This window comes from Manacus vitellinus, unplaced genomic scaffold (assembly GCF_001715985.3).
Source record: "Manacus vitellinus isolate BGI_N305 unplaced genomic scaffold, ASM171598v3 scaffold_7_pilon, whole genome shotgun sequence".
In the NCBI taxonomy this organism is placed as follows: domain Eukaryota; kingdom Metazoa; phylum Chordata; class Aves; order Passeriformes; family Pipridae; genus Manacus; species Manacus vitellinus.
Window position 1 is genome coordinate 2208543 of NW_021940813.1, and position 19190 is coordinate 2227732.

Consider the following 19190-nt stretch of genomic DNA (forward strand, 5'->3'; position numbering starts at 1 on the left):
AACCTTGCGTCCTTTGCCAAGTTGGCAACATATACATATACATCAGCATTTTGATCTACTACATCCTTAAAGCTTGTTAGCTCCAGGCTGTCTATGTGTCTGCCCCAGCAAAACACACAGACAGGCACATCCCACTGGAAGTGATTATCCTGCTCCTACTTCACTCCCTGGATCCTGTCCCATCTGGGAGCTGTGGGCCCAGCTGTAGAAGTATGGAGTTAATGGATTGTTATACCTCAAACACAGATGACCATTCAAGCAGGCAAGTTAGAACAGGATGTGGGGCTGTATGAAGGTTAAGCAGCACCTTTCCAGTGCCAGTTTTCCTGTTCACATCCTTGGTGACCACACAACATACAGTGCAGGTGCAGAACTGGGGTCAAGGAGTGGGCAAAGCCAAGAGAAGGGGATCGAGACCACCAAGGACCCCAAAGCCCCTCCTGACACTTTTCAGGAGCTGTCTGTAAGAAGAAGGTGCCTGCAATGCTGGTTGCATCAGACATTAAGAATTTCCTCCTGGGGGAGAGATCTAGGTGTTCTAATGCTCACTTGAATGTATATAACCCAAGGAACCCAAAGGATCAAGACTGTGACCAAGGGATGTTGAAATTACAACAATCAAGTCTCATTGCTGGATCCATGGGTGGTAATATCTTTTCACTCTACTTTTAACCTTTCCATCTCTTTCTTTCTTTTCCTCGTATATTTTCTTTGTGGTATTTTTATACTTTTACAGAAAATAACCAAAACGTACACACATCTCCTCTCTGCTGCAATTAATTTGCTTTAAAATAAACCTGCCTCATCTATACACCGGTCATTCAGCGTGGTTTCACTCTAGTTAGAGAATCACAGAATTGTTAGAGTTGGGAGGGTTCTGTGGACATCGTTCAATCCAACTCCCCTGCCAAGGCAAGGACACCTGGAGCAGGTGTCCCAGGAACTCTTCCACGTGGGTTTGGAATGTCTCCAGAGAGGGAGAACCCATGCCCACCCTGGGCAGCCTGTTCTAGTGCTCTTCACCCTTAACCGGGAAAACATTCTTCCTCGTGTTGAGGTGGAACTTCTTGCGTTTTAGTTAATGGCTGACGCTTCTTGTGCTGTCCCTGGGCACCACTGAAAAGGGTCTGGCACCATCCTCCGACATCCACCTTCGTGATATTTGTAGGCGTTGATGAGATCCCCTCTCAGTCTTCTCTTCTCTAGGCTGAACAGGCCCAGGTCCTGCAGTGACCCCGAGGGATTTATTAACAAGAACCAGAGTTATCCTGCTGGGTCGTAACAGTGACAACACCGTCCTGGGGAGGGACGGGAGCGGCTGTGGGGGGAGAGGCGGCGTCTGCGGATGGAGAAGGGGAGACCGAGGGGACCTCATTAACGTGCACAAATATCTACAGGGACGGTGTCAGAAGACGGATCTTCTCAGGGGTGCCAACCTAGAGAAGAACAGGCAATATCTCAGGGACGCCAACAAGAGGCAATGGGCAGAAACTAACGCACAGGAATTTCCACTTAAACGTGAGGAAGAACTCCTTTCCTGTGCAGTGACCGAGCACTGGAACAGGTTGCCCAGGGAGGGTGTGGAGTCTCCCCCACTGGAGACACTCCAGAGCCGTCTGGACACAATCCCGTGCCAAGGTGGCCCTTGAGCAGGGAGGTGGGACCAGACGACCCGCTGCGGTCCAGTCCAGCGCTACCGACCGGGTTTAATCCCGACCCGCAGGGCGGAAGCCCCCTCAGCACCTTCCCCCACCTACCCTTCCCCGGCTCGCCCCGCCGCCTCCCCGGGCGCATGTGCGGGATCCCCAATCCCTCCTCCCGCCCCTTCCCGGCCGCAGTTCCGCGGGCCCGGCGCTGCCTCCACACGTGTGTCCGCCATGCGCTTCGCCTACCGGGTGAGTGCGGCCGCGGTTCGGCGTCCCCTGCTCCCCTTCCCCTATGCTCCCCTTGCCCCCTGCTCCTCTCCCCCCTGCTCCCCTTCTCCCCTGCCCCGCTCACCGTTCCCCTTCCTCCCCGCGCAGTTCTCCGGCCTGCTGGGCACCGTGTACCGCCGCGGGAACCTCAGCTTCACCCGCGATGGAAACTCCCTCCTCAGCCCCGTCGGCAACAGGGTCTCCCTCTTCGACCTCAAGAAGTGAGTGAGCCCCCAGCCCCCGCCGCTTCCCTCCCCCTCGGCCCCCTCCGACAGGGCTGGGAGGGGCGGGGAAGGGCCAGCACCGGGATTTCGGGGGGAATAACGCTCTGAGGAGGTTGTGGAGCCCGACCCGAGGCCGCCTTGTCCATGGTGCTCCCGCACCGCCGGCTCCCGCATCCCTCTGTCGTGGGCTGGGGCTCTCCGGGATGCTCGGCCTTCCAGAATATCCCGGCTTGGCGTTAAAAGGTTATGTGCCTGGTGGAATACCTGTCGGGGTGTTGCGTGGGGAGAATAGCGTAAGAAGCATGTAAAGGTGTGTTTTAGAAACAAAGAGGGGAAAAAACAGTTTGCGTTGGATTTAGTGGTGTGGTTTCCTTATGTGCTTCTGTTTGTGCTCTCTTGTATACGGCAAAGCTTAGAGTGTCATCGGCCTTTCCTGTGTGCCAGGGTTGTGGTTGATTCTCCTTATGCCGATATTCCAGTTAGCAGCCTGTTCGTAGAATATCCCGAGTTGGAAGGGAACCCTGAGGGTCATTGAGTCCAACTCCTGGTCCTGCACAGAACAACCATATAATCAGTGTTCATGGAATTTTGACAGCTAATGAAAGTTCTACATCTGAGTTGATTCTGTAGCTTTATCATAGGTATCAGACCATATTTCACTGATACTGAAGATGACTGCTCTTTCTACATCCTTGTCACAAATTTACTGTGTCATCTTTTTTTTTTTGTAGTAACAAGTGTGAGACATTTCCTTTGGCTACACGGCTTAATATTGTGTGCGTGGGGCTCTCTCCAGATGGAACTCTTGCAATTCTGATTGATGAAGGTACTTTCACAAAGGAGACATTTGCTTTATAAGAGAATGAAGTGAAAATTCAGCCTTGAGAGAGGAAAATCTGTGTTGCTAGGTATTCAACCTTAGCACAGGTTAGAAGTGCTCTGCTTTAAAAGTTATGTTGGAACTTTTGGGGAAGAGTTCTTTAATTACTGAACTTAAAAAGAACTTTTTACAGAATTTAGGTAATGTATGGTTGTTTTGTATTTTTCTTCTTAATAATACTAAGCACACTGTCTTGAAAAATTTCTGAGGAGGTACTTTACCCCTTCTCCTTTAAGGAAAGAAACTAAGCTTGCTAGGAGTATGTTTTCTTTGGGAACTTGATTATTTTCATGACCCTTCTTTTTCTGCCCTTACAGAGGGAGCTGCCTTGCTTGTCAGTTTGATTGGTAAATGTGTGATACATCAGTTTTATTTTCACAAGCCAGTTCACAGTGTCAAGTTCTCCCCTGACGGCAAGTAAGTAAAGAGTGCATGCTTTAGAACAAAACAGTAGAAATTACCCCATAAACCAGTTGAGATTATGAAGGCATTCTGGGGGCAATACTTATTAATCAGTGTAAGGTAGATTTTATCTGTAAAGTTGAGAGGGAAGAAAAGAGGAAAAGCAAAGCCCTGGAAACAGATACTGGAGGAGCGTTGCCTGTCATAGATGCTGTTTGTGTTGGGACTTTTATAAACACAGATTTGCTGTGAGTTTTGACTGCATTTTATATTGTAGGTGAGGTGAAAGAGCCCACAGTGGGGACAATCAGCTGGCAGTTGTGGGGTTGCATTTTCAGTGCTGCCTTGGGTTGGTCTAAGACAACTGCACTACTGGAAGAGGCAGTTCTCTGAATTTGGTGTTTCTTTTCACACCCTTTGTCTTTTAACTGTGTGGTCATGGGTCCAAATTGTGGTGACATGAATGTTAGAAGCATCAGAAGGGTGAGAGGAAAAAGTGTGAAGCTCCCCCTTCAGCAACTTTCCTCACTGGGATTGACTTAGAGGGATCTTGAATGAGGTTTCGCTTGAAAGTTGGAATCACAGTTCCACCTTGGGGAATTATGCTGTACAGAGGACCATATCAAAGGATATATGTAACAGGTGTGGGTGCACATGTTTTGTGTTTCTGGAAGTGGCCAATGTATGGAGGTGAAGAGAGGTTGAAATAGAATATCCTGTTTTAAGTGTTCGAATTTTTCCTTCTTTTATGAGAATTGCAGAATAAATATTTGACTATTCACCTTAAGTGATTTTTACTGAAGGTTTTCTCTTTTATAGTGCATAATCTGGGGGATAATATCAATCTGAAAATATTTTTCATCCAGAAGCAATCCCTTTTTATTGTTTCAGTAGTGCAGGAGCCTTTTTAACATTTTGTTTCGTTGTGTTGCAGTCTGTACTGAACAGTTCGTTTGATTTAACAGCTTTGTGTGCAATTATGCTTCCCCCTCCCCCCCCACATGACAGGAAATTTGTGATTACAAAAGACAACCTTGCTTACCTGTACCATGCTCCTGGGAAGAAACGAGAATTCAATGCATTTGTTCTGGACAAAACCTACTATGGTCCATATGATGAAACAACTTGTATTGACTGGACTGATGATTCCAAGTGAGTTGTTAAACTAAAGCACTGTCTACCTGCACACGTTGTTAATATTTGTATGCATGTTACAATCCATTTTCTTTCCTATTAAGTATTGTACTAGCTTTAAAAACTCTGTCTTGAATTGAAAAATATAATTAGGCAGACTAGAAAGTATAAAATATGCATGTACTGGGGATCTACAAGGGATTCTTGCCTAGTAATCCATAAAAGGAACGTGTCTTAGGAATGTGAGCATGGTTGACATTTTGAATGTATTTAACCCCTTCTACTTTTGCTGCACTCACCAACCTCAGTTTACAACTCTGTTGTGTGTAAAATTACTTTTGGAGTGGTGACTGGTGTCTTTGTGCTCAGAACATTCACCACCCAGTGAAAAGTTTTTCAAACCAGTGTTCTAATTCAAACTGCCTTTTTTTTTTTTTTTTTAAGATGTTTTGCAGTAGGAAGCAAGGACATGTCTACGTGGGTGTTTGGAGCAGAACGATGGGCAAACTTGATCTACTACTCACTTGGGGGGCATAAGGATGTAATTGTAGCCTGCTTTTTTGAAGAGAACAGTCTAGATGTACGTATAATCACACAACATTCTTAAATTTTAATACTTAAATAGTTGAAGCACAGCCTTACCTGTAGATGACTATTTTGACAATATCTCAGAATTTAGAAAGTGCATAAGCAATATGTCTCTTGGCTCCTCTGCTGTGATTGGGAGTTTACAGTTCCATGGATATTTTAAAAAATAAACTTTAGACTGTGAGTAAGCTATTGAAAATTGCTCCCCTAAAATATTATAGTTTTAAACATGAAAAAATTATTTAACTGTAATGTTACCCGGTAATCAAATTACCTTTGGTCCTTGCAAAAAATTTTTGAGAACATGTAAAGTAAATCACTGGTTCTCAGGAGAAGTGAAATTTCCAGATCAAAACACTTCAGATTCTAAGAGGGCTAAGTAATGTGTTATCCTAACAACAGAGTGCACACTTGCTAACCCTTCTGCAGGTCTATATTAACAGTAGAGCACAAAGCTGAGGTGTTGGACAATAATCATGTGTTTGTGTTCTAGCTGTACACAATTAGCCAGGATGCAGCTCTCTGTGTGTGGCAGTGTGACACAGAGCTTGATGGCTTGAAGCCCATGCCCCCAAAAGATGCAGCTAAGGAAGAGGATGCAGGAGAAAATGATGAAGAGTTGCTTGAAGAGCCAAAGGGTGAAGAAATCCACGGAAAAGCCAATCCAAGTGAACAGGAGACTAGAAATAAGGTTAAATATTCACGTGTCGCAAAGTAAGTGGTTTCCAGTTTTCCACAGTCAGATTTGTCGTGGGGATTTACTATATAGGGCTCTTCTTTCAGCTGTTATCACTCATTCAAAGCAGAATAAAACTGCCCAGGATTTAAAAAATTTCCTGTAGGTCCCATTCTAAATAGTTCTGGTAGAACACCTGTTTGTCTTACCTTGATTATATGAAGGGCAATACCTTCCACCTTCAGAACAACAAGTTCTGCAATTTCAATAATATAAGAAATACTGACATGTAGTGTACTGTTATTGTTTGAAACCCAAGAAGTGTAATGAGATCTTTATTACAGTACCCTCCAAGTCTAGAGGCTTTGATTTCTTGCAAGAAGGGATTGCTTGACTTACAGGGGGTGACAGCAACATTTGATAAACTTTAGTGTTCTCAGTCTCCCTGACTGTGAAGGAGGTATAAAGGAGGTATAAACCCCAATCCAGGTTTGAGTTAGCCTTAGTGAACTTCCAAACTGAAGGAATTTGAAGTATACTATGTAAGAGGACTCACATACAGAAGGATGACCAGTGGATTCATGGGAGCCATCCATATGGGCATTAGATGATCAAAAGGACAGTTCCTTTAGGGTTAACTTTTAATCCTTTCCATTGCACGTGATGAGGTGTCACTTCTGATTATCAGATTGCTGTATCAGCTGTGAACATTGAGAAAAGAAGAGAATTAGCTTTCACTAGCTTTGTAAAGTACGTATTTTTTAAGTATATTTTATAAAGTACATATATTTAGCAATTTCTGGAACTCCTGCTTTTCAGCTTTATTATAGGACAGACACCTTGATCAAAATATTTGGCAGCTCTAACAGCATAATTTTCTTTTGCATTCACCTTGCTTCTTTCTTATTTCTTTGATGTCAGATATTTTTTCAATAAAGAGGGAGATTTTAATAACCTGACATCTGCAGCCTATCACAAGAAAACACACCTTTTAGTCACTGGTTTTGCCTCTGGAATCTTTCACCTCCACGAGCTTCCAGATTTCAATCTGATCCACTCCTTGAGGTGAGGTATGGGGTTATCACTGTTTCTAGCTTGATTTGGGGTGGGAGGTGTATGGTTTCTGGGGGAATTTCTTGTTTGTTTGACTGAGTACACACCATGTTTAATAGTGAAGGATGAATAAACACAGCACAAAAATCTTAAAACATGAGTATCTATTTAGTAGTGTTATGTGTAGAAAGGCAGAATTGTAAATGTATGTAATAAATACCATAATTCCATAGGTCATTATGGAAAAGCAGGGTCTGAATGAGAAAACTACTCAGAAGTTCCTAGTTACTGGCTGTAGATTTCTTCAGCCATGTGGACTTTCATGTTTTCAGTTTCTCTGTAGAAAACAGTAGCTGAAAAAAAAAGTTCTGCATGTGTAAAATTTTCTGTAAATTGTCCTTAAGTTGAAAAATAAAATCATAATTCTTTTCCCCGGCCGTAGGATGCCAGCTAAAGAATTTCCATGTTCAAAAAAACCTTTTTTTTCTTACATGTGGGGAGTTGTGCTCTGTGCTGGCAAGCACATCTTTGGGATGCAGATACTCTGTCTTCATTCCAAATAAGGCAGTAATGTCTGTTTGGTGGTTTTGAGTACAACAAAAAAAAAAAGGAACTTGTACGAGGCTTTTGATGTTACAGTGGTACAGAAGTTCAGTAAAGCAATCAAACAACTTGCTTGAAGAGAGATAATAAACATTAGACTTGAAGTTTTATTGCACAAGATGTGAAAACACAAGTTTGTTTACTGGGTATTTCTTGTACTTCAGTATTTCAGACCAAAGGATAGCTTCTATTTCCATCAACTGCACTGGGGACTGGATTGCCTTTGGATGTTCAGGTTTGTCAAATTTTTTGGGGTCTCTGTTCATGGAAAAATGAGGAATATGGTGGGTGTGCAAACCCAAATTCCTCTTGACTCATCTTGACTCCAAATGTTAAAGTTTTGTTAATAATTTATGTTCTCATAACTAGATAGAGTAAAACAAGTATCCCTAATCAATCTCTCCTCACAGAACTCTTGTGACTCAGGAAAATATTTTGTTGACAAAGGAAAAAATACACGTTTCATATATGAAAACCCTATCAGAGTTAGGGTAAAGCCCATACCCCTTGTAGTTTATAATATGCTTTCATTCTGGGCCAGTCTATTTTCCTTTGCCACTTGCTGCACATCCTGTATTACAAACCTGCCTGGATGTTCCAATGTTCCCACCCAGTCCATAATGATTTGCATGGAAACCAAGACCATACCCTTTTTATGCAGCCCTGCTTTTCTTTCCAGCTCATTTATCAGCTGGTTGATAGCATTGCTGCTGTAGTATTGAGAACATTAATCCAAGTAACAGCTCCTGGTTGTTGAGGAAAGTTGCCTTGAAGTTATAATAGAGAAAGGGCTTTTATTAGGATTGAAAAATGCAGAGTGCAATCTGTCTGCAGCAATCTTTTGGGTTTTTTTTTTACATTGCTTGCCATTGTGTGTTTTGTGACTTGCATTTTCAGGGTCATTGTATTCCTAAATCTGGTCAATCCTTCTGCTGTTCTTACAGGTTTGGGTCAGCTCCTGGTGTGGGAATGGCAAAGTGAATCCTATGTGCTGAAGCAGCAGGGACATTTCAACAGCATGGTTTCCTTGGCATATTCTCCAGATGGACAGTACATAGTGACTGGAGGGGAGGATGGGAAAGTAAGTGGGGAAGTATTGCTGGAATATGAACTGAAGTGTTAATAACATAGTAAGCAGCTTGACTTTCCTTTTCGTGTCAAAAGCTCTATTACTGTAATTGATACATACTTTTCTTAATATAATGCTTTTCCATCATCACTTCTTAAATGTTTTTGTTTTTCTCTCTAGAGCATGTATATTTGATTTATTATTACTAGTGTCAGCAAATTGTATCACTTATGCTTTTTTAGCAGTTTTTTTTTTTAATTATTACAGGTCCACTCACCATAAACACCAAAATGTCTAATTCGTCAAATATTGATTCATGTATGCTCATGGTGGTTCCATGATACTTTAGGTTGAAGAACTTCAGTCACCCCAATTCATACCCTGTTAATTGTTTGTGATATGAAATTAATTTCAGATTATTTAAGTGCAACTTTTTAAAAATGCACCGTTCCAGCACCTTGTTGTTAAAAAAAAATTACTTTCTTATGGGTGACTTGAAGTGAAATCATATGCTTTGAGTACTGGTACTTTTTTATTTTTTTAAAAGATATTTTGTAGAGCAAACCCACAGTGTCTTGGCACTTAAGTGGAACAACAATAGCAGCTGATTTCCAGTCCATACTTTTTCAGTGTCAGAAAAAGATCTGCCACTTCATGGCTTCTGCCGTTCAGGTTCAAAACTGGCCAAACCCCAGAAGTCTCAACCTGCAGAAAGCTAAATACATAATGTTTTTGTTCAGGGAAAAAGCCCAACTGAAATATCATCTCAGTTGTAGCTTCTGTGATGGCTTCACAGTTGGTTTTGAATTTGACACTTGTCTTATCCATGGCAGTACAAAGCTTGGAAGCTCAGGATGCTCACAAGTGTTACAGCTCTCCTTGAAAACTAACTTCGTTTCAGTTCTTTTTTTGTCTATCTCCTCTTAGATTTTCATGTAGCAAATGTGTCTTTAGCAGTTTAAAGTTAAGCTGTGGCCTGTTTACTTCACTTCCACGGGATTCCTTACTGATAATATTGAAAGTTTTTTATGCTGTTGTAGAGTTCTAGAACTAGTTTTTCTTTACTCTTCTGCTGCCTTACCTTAATTGTCTCTCTGAACCGATGATGGAGATTCTAAGAAGTCTTTTCTTGTCTCTCTTGCAGGTGAAAGTGTGGAACACTTCAAGCAGCTTTTGTTTTGTCACGTTTACAGAACACACCAGTGGTGTAACTGCTGTAACTTTTACTTCCACTGGTTATGTTGTTTTGAGTGCTTCCCTTGATGGAACAGTGCGTGCCTTTGATCTGCACAGGTAACTCTTCATAAAAGCTTTTGTGTGCCATTTAGTCTTCAGCTTTCACCTCCCCCCCAAAATACAGCAAACTGCTAATTGCTTGTTTGATGTGAGTACTGCCTTGTTGAGTTTTGGTTCAGCCTTTGATTTAAATTTAGATGGTAATTAGGAATCCTGTCGCTCCATCCAGTTTCTGTAAAGAAAATTCTGGAAGAACTTTTCTCAGGGAAGCTGGAAATCCAGTAGGATCATTGTCTGGCTCTACTCAAACGAGGAGAAGGCACTTAACTAACTGAACACCTGCCGCAGTTGAGCTGTTATAATACCACTGTGCACAGAGCTGGATGTGTAAGCAAGCCCATATTTTCTCACAAAAATAGACATACACTATTTAATAGAAGAGAGCTCTTCTCTTTGATTATTTTTGGCTCCTATTTCTGCAGAGTTTTTAATACTACTTTGAATCTTGGAATTGTGCTGAGGCGTCACATCTAATTTTATACACAGAATATTTTTTCTGTAGATAGCTTGAAAGAGTTTACAAATAAAACGAAATCCTACTTTAAATAAGTTTGTAAAACATACCTTTAAATCTACCTAAAGTGTCCTCATGATTTATTTTCACACCTACAACAGGTACCGCAATTTCCGCACCTTCACGTCTCCACGACCGAGTCAGTTCTCTTGTTTGGCTGTGGACTCCAGTGGGGAGATTGTGTCAGCTGGTTCCCAGGATTCCTTTGAAATATTCATCTGGTCAATGCAGAGTGGGAGGCTGCTGGATGTAAGGACCTACAATGTTGGAGGGCTTGAATTTAACACAGTATCAATTTGGGATTAATCGGAGGGTTTCAATACAACACGAAGTGGTTTTGTTACATTCAAAAACTGGAACTGCACTATGTTTCTCTCAGCATGTTTCTTTTATTTATTGCATGGAGACTACCTTGAATTTGTCTGTGAAATAGTTTTTAGAATTTTTGAGTAATGAGCTCTTTCTAGCTGGTAAGGTAACACCAGTATTGCTGAGCTAAAAAGTGGGCATAAGAGTCTTTCCCTCCAGTAGTTGTTCAGAGATGTTCTTTTCTACATATTTTCTGCAGGTAATGGAGAAATTGTAGGTGCTGTGTTAAGACCAATACAGATTTCATGGAGGGTTTTGCTGGAGCAGAGCAGGGGTGCTATTTTTTTTTAGAAGGTTTTTATTGTTTCAGTTCTTAAGCATTATTGTACATCTTGTACGAGTAGAAGAGCTCAAAAGTTCATGTATTTAATTTGGCACAGCCATCGCATACAGATCACTGTAACAACTCAGTATATACTTGACTGGATCTCCAGAGTTTTGGGTTCAGTTTCTTTCCTTGATTTCTTTTGAGAGGAGTAGGAGCTCCATGACATAAAAATACGTGTTACTCTTACTCACAGTTTTTATTAGTGTTTTTTCTGTAGTGTTTTCAACTGCAGTGGATACAAATTCTCAGAGCAATGATTTGCTTTTTCACAGTGGTTCTGATTGTTCTGATAAGAGGGGTTGAAATAGCACACTGCATTCCTAAGTCTTGGTCTCTAAAGAGGCTACTTGTGCATAGGAGTAGTTGTAGGTATCTATATAGTGGAAATACAGTGTCTGTATTGTGAAAATAAAAAGTTTAGAATCACTGGTGTGTATCATGCCACATGTTCAAAAGTGATCTCAAGCATGTGTTGACAAGTTAGGCATGGTTTAATGGCTATAATACATGAATTTCAGTTTCTTTCACCTAATTCCATGTTGCCTTTTATTCTCTTACTAGGTCTTAGCAGGCCATGAAGGTCCCATCAGCAGTTTGTCCTTTAACCCAATGAAGTGTCTTCTAGCCAGTGCCTCTTGGGATAAAACAGTCAAATTATGGGATATGTTAGACAGCTGGAGAACTAAGGAGACACTAATAATGAACTCAGATGGTAATCTTTATTTCATTTTGCATCTTATATCAAATATAAAAATGTTATCTAAAATATTCCAGTAATGAACAACAGAACATGTCAAATACAGACAGACTCATTCTTAATTATAAAAACCAAAAGTTGAGATACCTCACTATAGTACTTGGTTAACAGTGCAATAAATATTTTAATACTAGCTCTAGCTTTATAATTAGCTAAACATTTGTATGTTCAATGAAAAAAGTAAAGTCATACTTGCTACTCTTAAGCTTTTTCTGGTAGTTGAGGTAAGATCCTAGAAAAATTTAGGCTATTTTCTTAGAAAAATATCTGACTGCATTTTTAACTGTTGATTAAATTCTTTGCAGTTCTCGTCGTTGCTTTCCGTCCCGATGGCAAGGAGCTGGCAGTTGCTGCTCTGAATGGACAGATAACATTTTGGGATCATGAAAATGCAGTGCAGACTGGCTCCATTGAGGGAAGGCACGATCTTCAGATGGGGAGGAAGGAGCTTGATAAAATAACTGCCAAGCAGGCAGCCAAGGGCAAGTATGTACATGGGGTTGCAGTGAAAAGAGGGTGCCACACTGGGTTGTTTTTGAATTGTTTCTTTCCATTTGTTTTCTCCATGAAGATTTCAGAGTGTATCTGCTTTTCAGATATTTTGATTCTGATGCTGGATTTTAAAACACTGCCTGACTTGACGTCTGGATGTCTCCTTTTTGTCTTTTGCTGTGTTCATCCGCTGCTCAGCATGATTTTGAGCATGTGTATTTTTTTTTATCAGTTGGATTCCCAGCAAAATATCAAACTTCTCATGACAAGTTGTTCATTTGCTATGTGATAGGTTTTTAAGTGAATATCTTGTCACAGAAGTACCAGTGTGCAACTATTAGTGTGCAGAAACTACTGCATTTTTAAAAAAATGTTAATACAGTGTGGGGTTTATGCATGTTGCTGTGCATGTGAAGTAATGTTTAAAGGCAAGTTGAATTCATGTGCTGTCAAAAAGAATAATGTAAAAGTCATGTTTCATTCTGGTCTTTTTTCTTTGTTTTTTTCCGTATTGCTCCCACTCAAAATTAAAAAAAGAATCAATGACTTTGTGAAAAGAAAAAAAAATATTTTTTTGATGATGAGCTCTCAACCTTTTCTTTAAATCATGTCATAACATTGTTTTTAATTTAGCTCCTCTGACCATCCTTAGTGTTGTGTAAGGTGTAGTTGAGAGCTCATTCACTGAGCTGGGACCCAGAATCAGTAGAACAGAAGTACTTAAGCTGAAGTTCTAAATTCTTTGTGATTCATAGTAAAGCACCAACGACTTGTTTGTGCTAAATGACTTTGTGTGTTAAGTGCATATTGTATCAGTGAAGACCTCCACTTTTACATGGAGTGGTTATTTTGTGTCCTCACACTGTATCGTGTCTTTTAGCGCAGATGTGACAGCGAACTTAACTACTTTCTCTTTTTCTTTATCAGGTCTTTTACTACTCTGTGTTACTCAGCAGATGGTCAGTCTATTCTGGCAGGTGGATTGTCAAAGTTTGTCTGTATATATAATGTCAAGGAACAGATTCTTATGAAAAAATTTGAAATCTCATGCAACCATTCTTTAGATGCAATGGAGGTATGTGAGCACCTGAGTCTTTTTTGTTTTTTCATTCCTCCACCCCCACAAGACTTTGGTTTTGGTATAACATCTCATTAAGTGTTATTCATGAGTGTTTTGTTAAGCATGGGTTAATTTTCTTGGTTGTGTGGAGGAGAGGGGTAAGGAAATATTTTTCAGAAAACAGAATTAATTCCTGACAGTCAGCTAGCTACAGTTTTGCCAAACTGTGGTGTGTTTATATCAAATGAGCAGAACTCTCAACATACTAAGTTAGTTGGCACTAAACTTAAAACTGTAGTGAAAATTTAAATTCTCAACATTTTGTACTAAACTAACTCCCTGGATGCCAGTTGTTTGTGTTAGCAAAGAAATGAAGGATTTTATTGTGGAGACAGAACAACATCACTGGCCTTTATGAACTCTGTTTCTGAATATTGCCAAATGCAAAATTAAATTCCTTCAGAAGTAAAGTAAGTGATGAAAATCATCAAAAATAAATAATTCCAGTAAACCTTTTCAACATCCCCTTACCTGGAAGAGTGATGGTTGTTCCAGGGACCGTGGTTCCAAGTATTCTTGTTAGACTACAGTGCTTTGCAAAGCAGACTTTGGTTCTCTACTGCCCTCAGTTGTGCTGTTGCAGCTCAGCACATGGCTTAAAAGGATATCAGCTGAAAAAGAACCCTGGAAGGGATGGATGTTTAAAAATGGGGGGCAGGGAGGTCCCTAAAATCTCATTTGCACAGCTATGTGACCACACAGGCCTTCCATTAGCACAGTGCAGTTATGGAGCCTGAAGGGCAGAAGGAGCAGGGCTGCAGCTGAGGAAACAAACAGTGCATCTCTGGAGTAGAACAACATTGTAATAGTGTGAAACCACACTCTAAACTGGCTTGAACTGTTTGAGAAGAGATTCAGTGCTTTGAATGGAAACTGTGTGTTTTTCTAGGAATACTTAGATCGGAGAAAAATGACTGAATTTGGCAGCTTGGCTCTGATTGATGAAGGGGGTGGAGGCGACGAGGGTGTTGCAATTCCCCTTCCAGGAGTAAAGAGAGGTATGGCTTTGGCTTTGCTCTCTTGTTGCTAGTTTTATGTGGACCAAAATCTTTGACATGGAGAGGAAGGGTTTGATTTGTGGAGCTCAGTTTTAACATTACAATTACCTGGGTGTTACACACAAGGATCTGTCACACAAGTGTTCAGCTGATCCTTTTGCATAGTAGAAGCAACAGGAAACAGGAGATGCAGGATCTCCTGGATAAGAAACCCAGCAGTCCTCATTTAATTTTTAAAGAGCAAAATTCAGTCCCACCACTTGAGCTGTAGGATGATCTCTCAGACATGGACTGTGACTTATCCAGTCTTAAACTCTGCCAATTTTTGCCCTGTTCTGCATTATTTAAAGGTAATATCATAGTTAGAGTTGATAACTAGACTGTGAACTTTTGGTGAACATATTAAATCACTTCTAAACTTCTCTTTTAGGTGACATGAGTTACCGACACTTTAAACCTGAAATAAGAGTGACTTGTGTGCGATTCTCTCCTACAGGTGAGTGTCGACAATTAATTTAGGATTTTTGCATTCCTTATAAAACAAGCAAAAGAGCAGAGCCTTGGAGGAGTAATAATGAAGTGCAAATGCCTTGGAGATCTTTGCAGGTGTAACGTAGTGCTGCTAGGTTCATAGCCTGGTTTCCTATGCAGTGGGTAATTAGGAAAGTTAAGTGTATGTCACTTTGAGCTGGTGTTTTTTACAAGCGTTGCCATTGCTGACAGGTCCATCAAAGATGCATCTTTTAATCATACCCATTTCTTGCAAACAAATGATTCATCTGTTCATCATTACTCTTCTGTTTCCATTCTAGAAAACTCAGCTTTGTTGTTAAATATTGTTACTTCTCTTCTAGGACGAAGCTGGGCAGCCACCACCACAGAAGGTCTTCTGATCTATTCACTGGACTCTGGACTGATTTTTGATCCTTTTGAGCTGGATATTGATGTCACACCCAGCAACATCCATAAAACACTGCGCCGGAAGGAGTACACAATGGCCATCATCATGGCCTTCAAGCTGAATGAAAAGAAATTAATTCAGGAGGTCATAGAGGCTGTTCCTAGCAGTGAAGGTGAGTGGATCTTCCATGGAATTTGGCTGAGCTAGCTGTAAGCAGAGATGTGTAAGCCAAAATAAGTTGAGGTGTAAAGGACCTTGGACAGGGAAGTTCATACCTAAGGACTTCTTGCTGTAGCTGGAGACTAAAAGGGATGATCCAAATAGTAATTCAATTCTGTTGAAGTCTATGGGCTTTTTTTCCCTTTTTGCACAGTTGATGTTATCTGCTCATCACTCCCAGACCTGTATGTGGAGAAATTATTGGAGTTCCTGGCCTCTGCATTTGAGATCTCCTGTCACTTGGAGTTCTATCTTATTTGGGCTCATAAGTTGCTCATGCTGCATGGACAGAAACTGAAAACAAGGTGAGATCTTGTGAAAGTCTAAATGCTCACAAGCATTTTAAAATTAAAATTAAAACCCGTCAGTGTTTACTTAACATCTACTGACATTCTAGATAATGCATATTCAACAGTTAGAATTATTTAATTTTTACAACTTCTTTACTAATGGTAAAAGTGATGATTTGAACACAATCCTAAAGATCTTTTCCAACCTAAATGATTCTGTGATTCTAACAAGTGTGTATGATAGAATTGGAATAAGTTATTGGATTTGTGAAGAGATACTACAAAAACATTTTCAAATCTGATAGATAAAACTTTGCATAGCTTCCTTAGCCTATAAACGCATAAAGATTTCAAGAGTGATAGTAGGTTTGACAATTGAGTTTTTTAAACAGTGATGCATCTTAAATGTCACTGAAAGGTAATTTGCAGGTACTGACTGCATTTATATATATATATATAAGCTTGTGATTATAGCATGAACTCTTAGCTGTTAGTACTCACCTTTCCTGTATAGTTCTCTACCACTACTTGGGCCTGGTCTGTGAATTATATTTAGCCCACCCGTAGTATAGAATTTATAGGCATTTAGGAAAAAAAAATAAGGCAAATTTACAAATTTAAAACAGGCTAAGTGAGAGATAATATGAGGAGTCCTGCAGGTTAAACACCAGTGCATCGTGTAACTCTTTCCTTGCTTCAACGTTGGTATTAATGTTTCAGTTACTGGAATGACTGGAAGAAGTTTCTCCTTTTGTTGCTGTTCAAGTAGAAGAGGATGATGTAAAACAAACTCTTCCTTGTACAGAAAGTATTGTAATACCAGGAAGGAACTCTCATTGCTACCAGCAAGCAAAATTAGTTCTTCAAGCCACAGTTTGACATTAGAGAAAGATATTTCTGACATTACTTGTATCGAGTATTACTTGTATTATTACATTATATTACTAGTGTTGAGTACTCTGACCTTACTGAGGGAAGAGTCAAAAGGAAAGAGCTTTTATTTATTTAGTATATCTTTAAAAGTTTGCTTTGAAAAGTTAACGTGTACGCTTGTTAAAATCTTGAGACTGTAAAAAGGATTTCCATACGTAAAAACAAATTGCACTGCAAATGGTGTGTTCTCTCCATTCCAGGTCAGTGAAGCTGCTCCCTATGATTCAGTTCCTCCAGAAAAGCATCCAGCGTCATTTCGAAGATGTTTCAAAACTGTACGTGTTGTTACATTTAAACTTTTAAATCAAAAACTTGGAGTAATTTGGGGGATGATAGCCTGTTATTGGAACTAGAGAATTAGAGGCAGTCTTCTTCTAGAGGTGGGTTTTTTTTTTTTCTGGAGGAGAATGCAGTCTTGTTTCTGAGATGTTCCTGTTTATTTTTACAGCTGTGAGTGGAACATCTACAACATCAAATACGCGCTGGCCATTTCGCAACAGCGGGGCATGAAACGTCTGGCTGAAGAAACATCAGTAGATGAAGAAGAGTTGGATTCTGACAGTGACTATCTTATGCAAGAGGTTCAGAAAGACAAATTGAGTTCCTAGTTACTCTGCATGAGAGGGAGAAAACCCTCAAGGCAGTATTTTATGCAGTGGTATTCACTGAGAAGGAGTGGCCCTCATAGTGGCATCTATTAGCTCTTCCCAACAATATGGATGGAAATGTAGGATAGGCAAAGTGCCATCCATGGCATAAATCATGTACCCCTTGGCTGTAAATTCGACAGCATTGATTTCTTGTTGATTTCTTTTTTTTTTTAATAATTTCTGATTTCAAGCAAGGAAAAATAAGTGTTCTTAGTGAGGTTAAAAGTACAACTGGAAGAAGTTTATTAAAAATGCTTTGTACATTAAGTATTGTGAGTTTTGTAATGCAGTCTTGTCATACATTGGACTTCTTTTTTTACCCTTTTTAAAAAGCATTCTTAATTGGAGGTCTATCTGTTGCTCTCAACTTGTTTTAAATGTTGTTTTACTTCGATTTAATATTTACATATTTCTGTAACAGTTTTCTTAGTTCTCTAACTTCCAAACCTGATGAAGGTTCAATAATGAGGATAAATGTTACATCCATAGCAGTGACTATGAGAGAATATTTACTGTGATGTACAAATCTTATAGAGGTTTAATTACGAACCTTGAGATACTGTAGTAAAAATTTGTTTGGACATTGCCAACTCAATAATGTAATTTAAACTTTAAGAGAATGTGTTACATTCTCTTACACACAAATGTGTGTTTGTTTGTTTGTTTGTTTGTTTCAAATGAAAACTTTTTCTTATCCTATTGGGGTTTTTTATGTTGTTTATTAGCACATTAAAATCTGGAATTTTGATTTTCTTGGGGTTTTTTGTGACTTGGTGGGAAAATTGACTAATAACAACAGTGAGATCCTGAATAACAAAGAACTGTATCTGTGCTTGTAAAACTTTCAACTCACGTGTTGAAATGACTTTGCTAATGAAGTGACTGCAAGTATTAACAATGATCCAGAATTGCTTTTTTTCCCCCCAGCATATTCTGTTCTCTTGGATTTATTTTGTGGTCACTTTCCACTTTTGGAGTAGAGGAGAGGTAATTAAAACTTCTGAAGAGAAAAATTAGTCTAAAATATACAGCAAACACATACAGTCAATTTGTAGAATTTCAGTGTATAAATTAAAGATACACTTGCTACTTAAATAAGACATAGCAAAGTGATTTGTTTTTCTTAGAGCAGAATATTCTTTTAGGTAATTATAACAAATTTTATAATGCACAGGAAAGCAAATACAATTTTCCCTCGTGCCCTTCCATAGTCACAGGTAGAATAATGAAAACTCAAGTATGAGGTTTTAAATTTGGTGGGTCCAAAGTTTGGCTTGATCCTTCTGCTTTTTGGTATGGTTTGTGAGCCTGACAGCCTCTGGGTTGGCTGGAGCCAGGCTTGGAAGCAGCAACTCTTCCCTACCTCCAGGGCAGGTGGAGACCGTACCTGTAGACTTGCACCTTGACATCAGATACAGATGTCTGTGTGTATTTCAGCAGGACTGTCTTTCTTATACATATCACAGAATGAAATAGGTTGGAAAAGAACCTCCAAGGTCATCGAGTCCAACCTTTGACCGATCACCACCTTGTCACCCAGACCATGCACAAAGTGCCACGTCCAAAAGCACCTCCAGGGATGGTGAATCCACCACCCCCCCGGGCAGCCCATTCCAATGCTTGACAATGCTTTCAGCAAGGAAATTTCTCATGATGGCCGTAGTTTGGTTTCCTTAATAAAGAAGGAAAAAGTAAAAACCAAATGGGAAGGGTAAAAGAAACACTAAAAACCAGTATTTCACAGGGTCACAGAGAGGCAGCAATGCGGCTGTCCCTGTGTG

General features: G+C 40.0%; 1 protein-coding gene across 2 annotated transcripts; it reads left to right on the forward strand.

Annotated features, from left to right (window-relative positions):
* Nucleotides 1–1806: 1806 nt before the first annotated feature.
* On the forward strand, nt 1807–18304 carry PWP2 (PWP2 small subunit processome component). Of its 2 annotated transcripts, XM_018084352.2 has the most exons (21): nt 1807–1895; nt 2022–2134; nt 2869–2963; nt 3335–3434; nt 4428–4571; nt 4998–5133; nt 5635–5855; nt 6739–6882; nt 7638–7708; nt 8418–8554; nt 9687–9835; nt 10454–10601; nt 11611–11761; nt 12112–12292; nt 13226–13373; nt 14308–14416; nt 14847–14912; nt 15271–15489; nt 15691–15841; nt 16960–17034; nt 17208–18304. In XM_018084352.2, exons 1-21 carry the CDS (start codon nt 1878–1880, stop codon nt 17365–17367), a joined length of 2736 nt encoding a protein of 911 aa, XP_017939841.1. In that variant the 5' UTR covers nt 1807–1877; the 3' UTR covers nt 17368–18304. The 2 variants fall into 2 exon arrangements, with proteins under 2 accessions (XP_017939841.1, XP_029820667.1); XM_029964807.1 differs by lacking the exons at nt 1807–1895; nt 2022–2134; nt 2869–2963 and having other exon boundaries at nt 3339–3434; nt 4385–4571.
* Nucleotides 18305–19190: the final 886 nt, after the last annotated feature.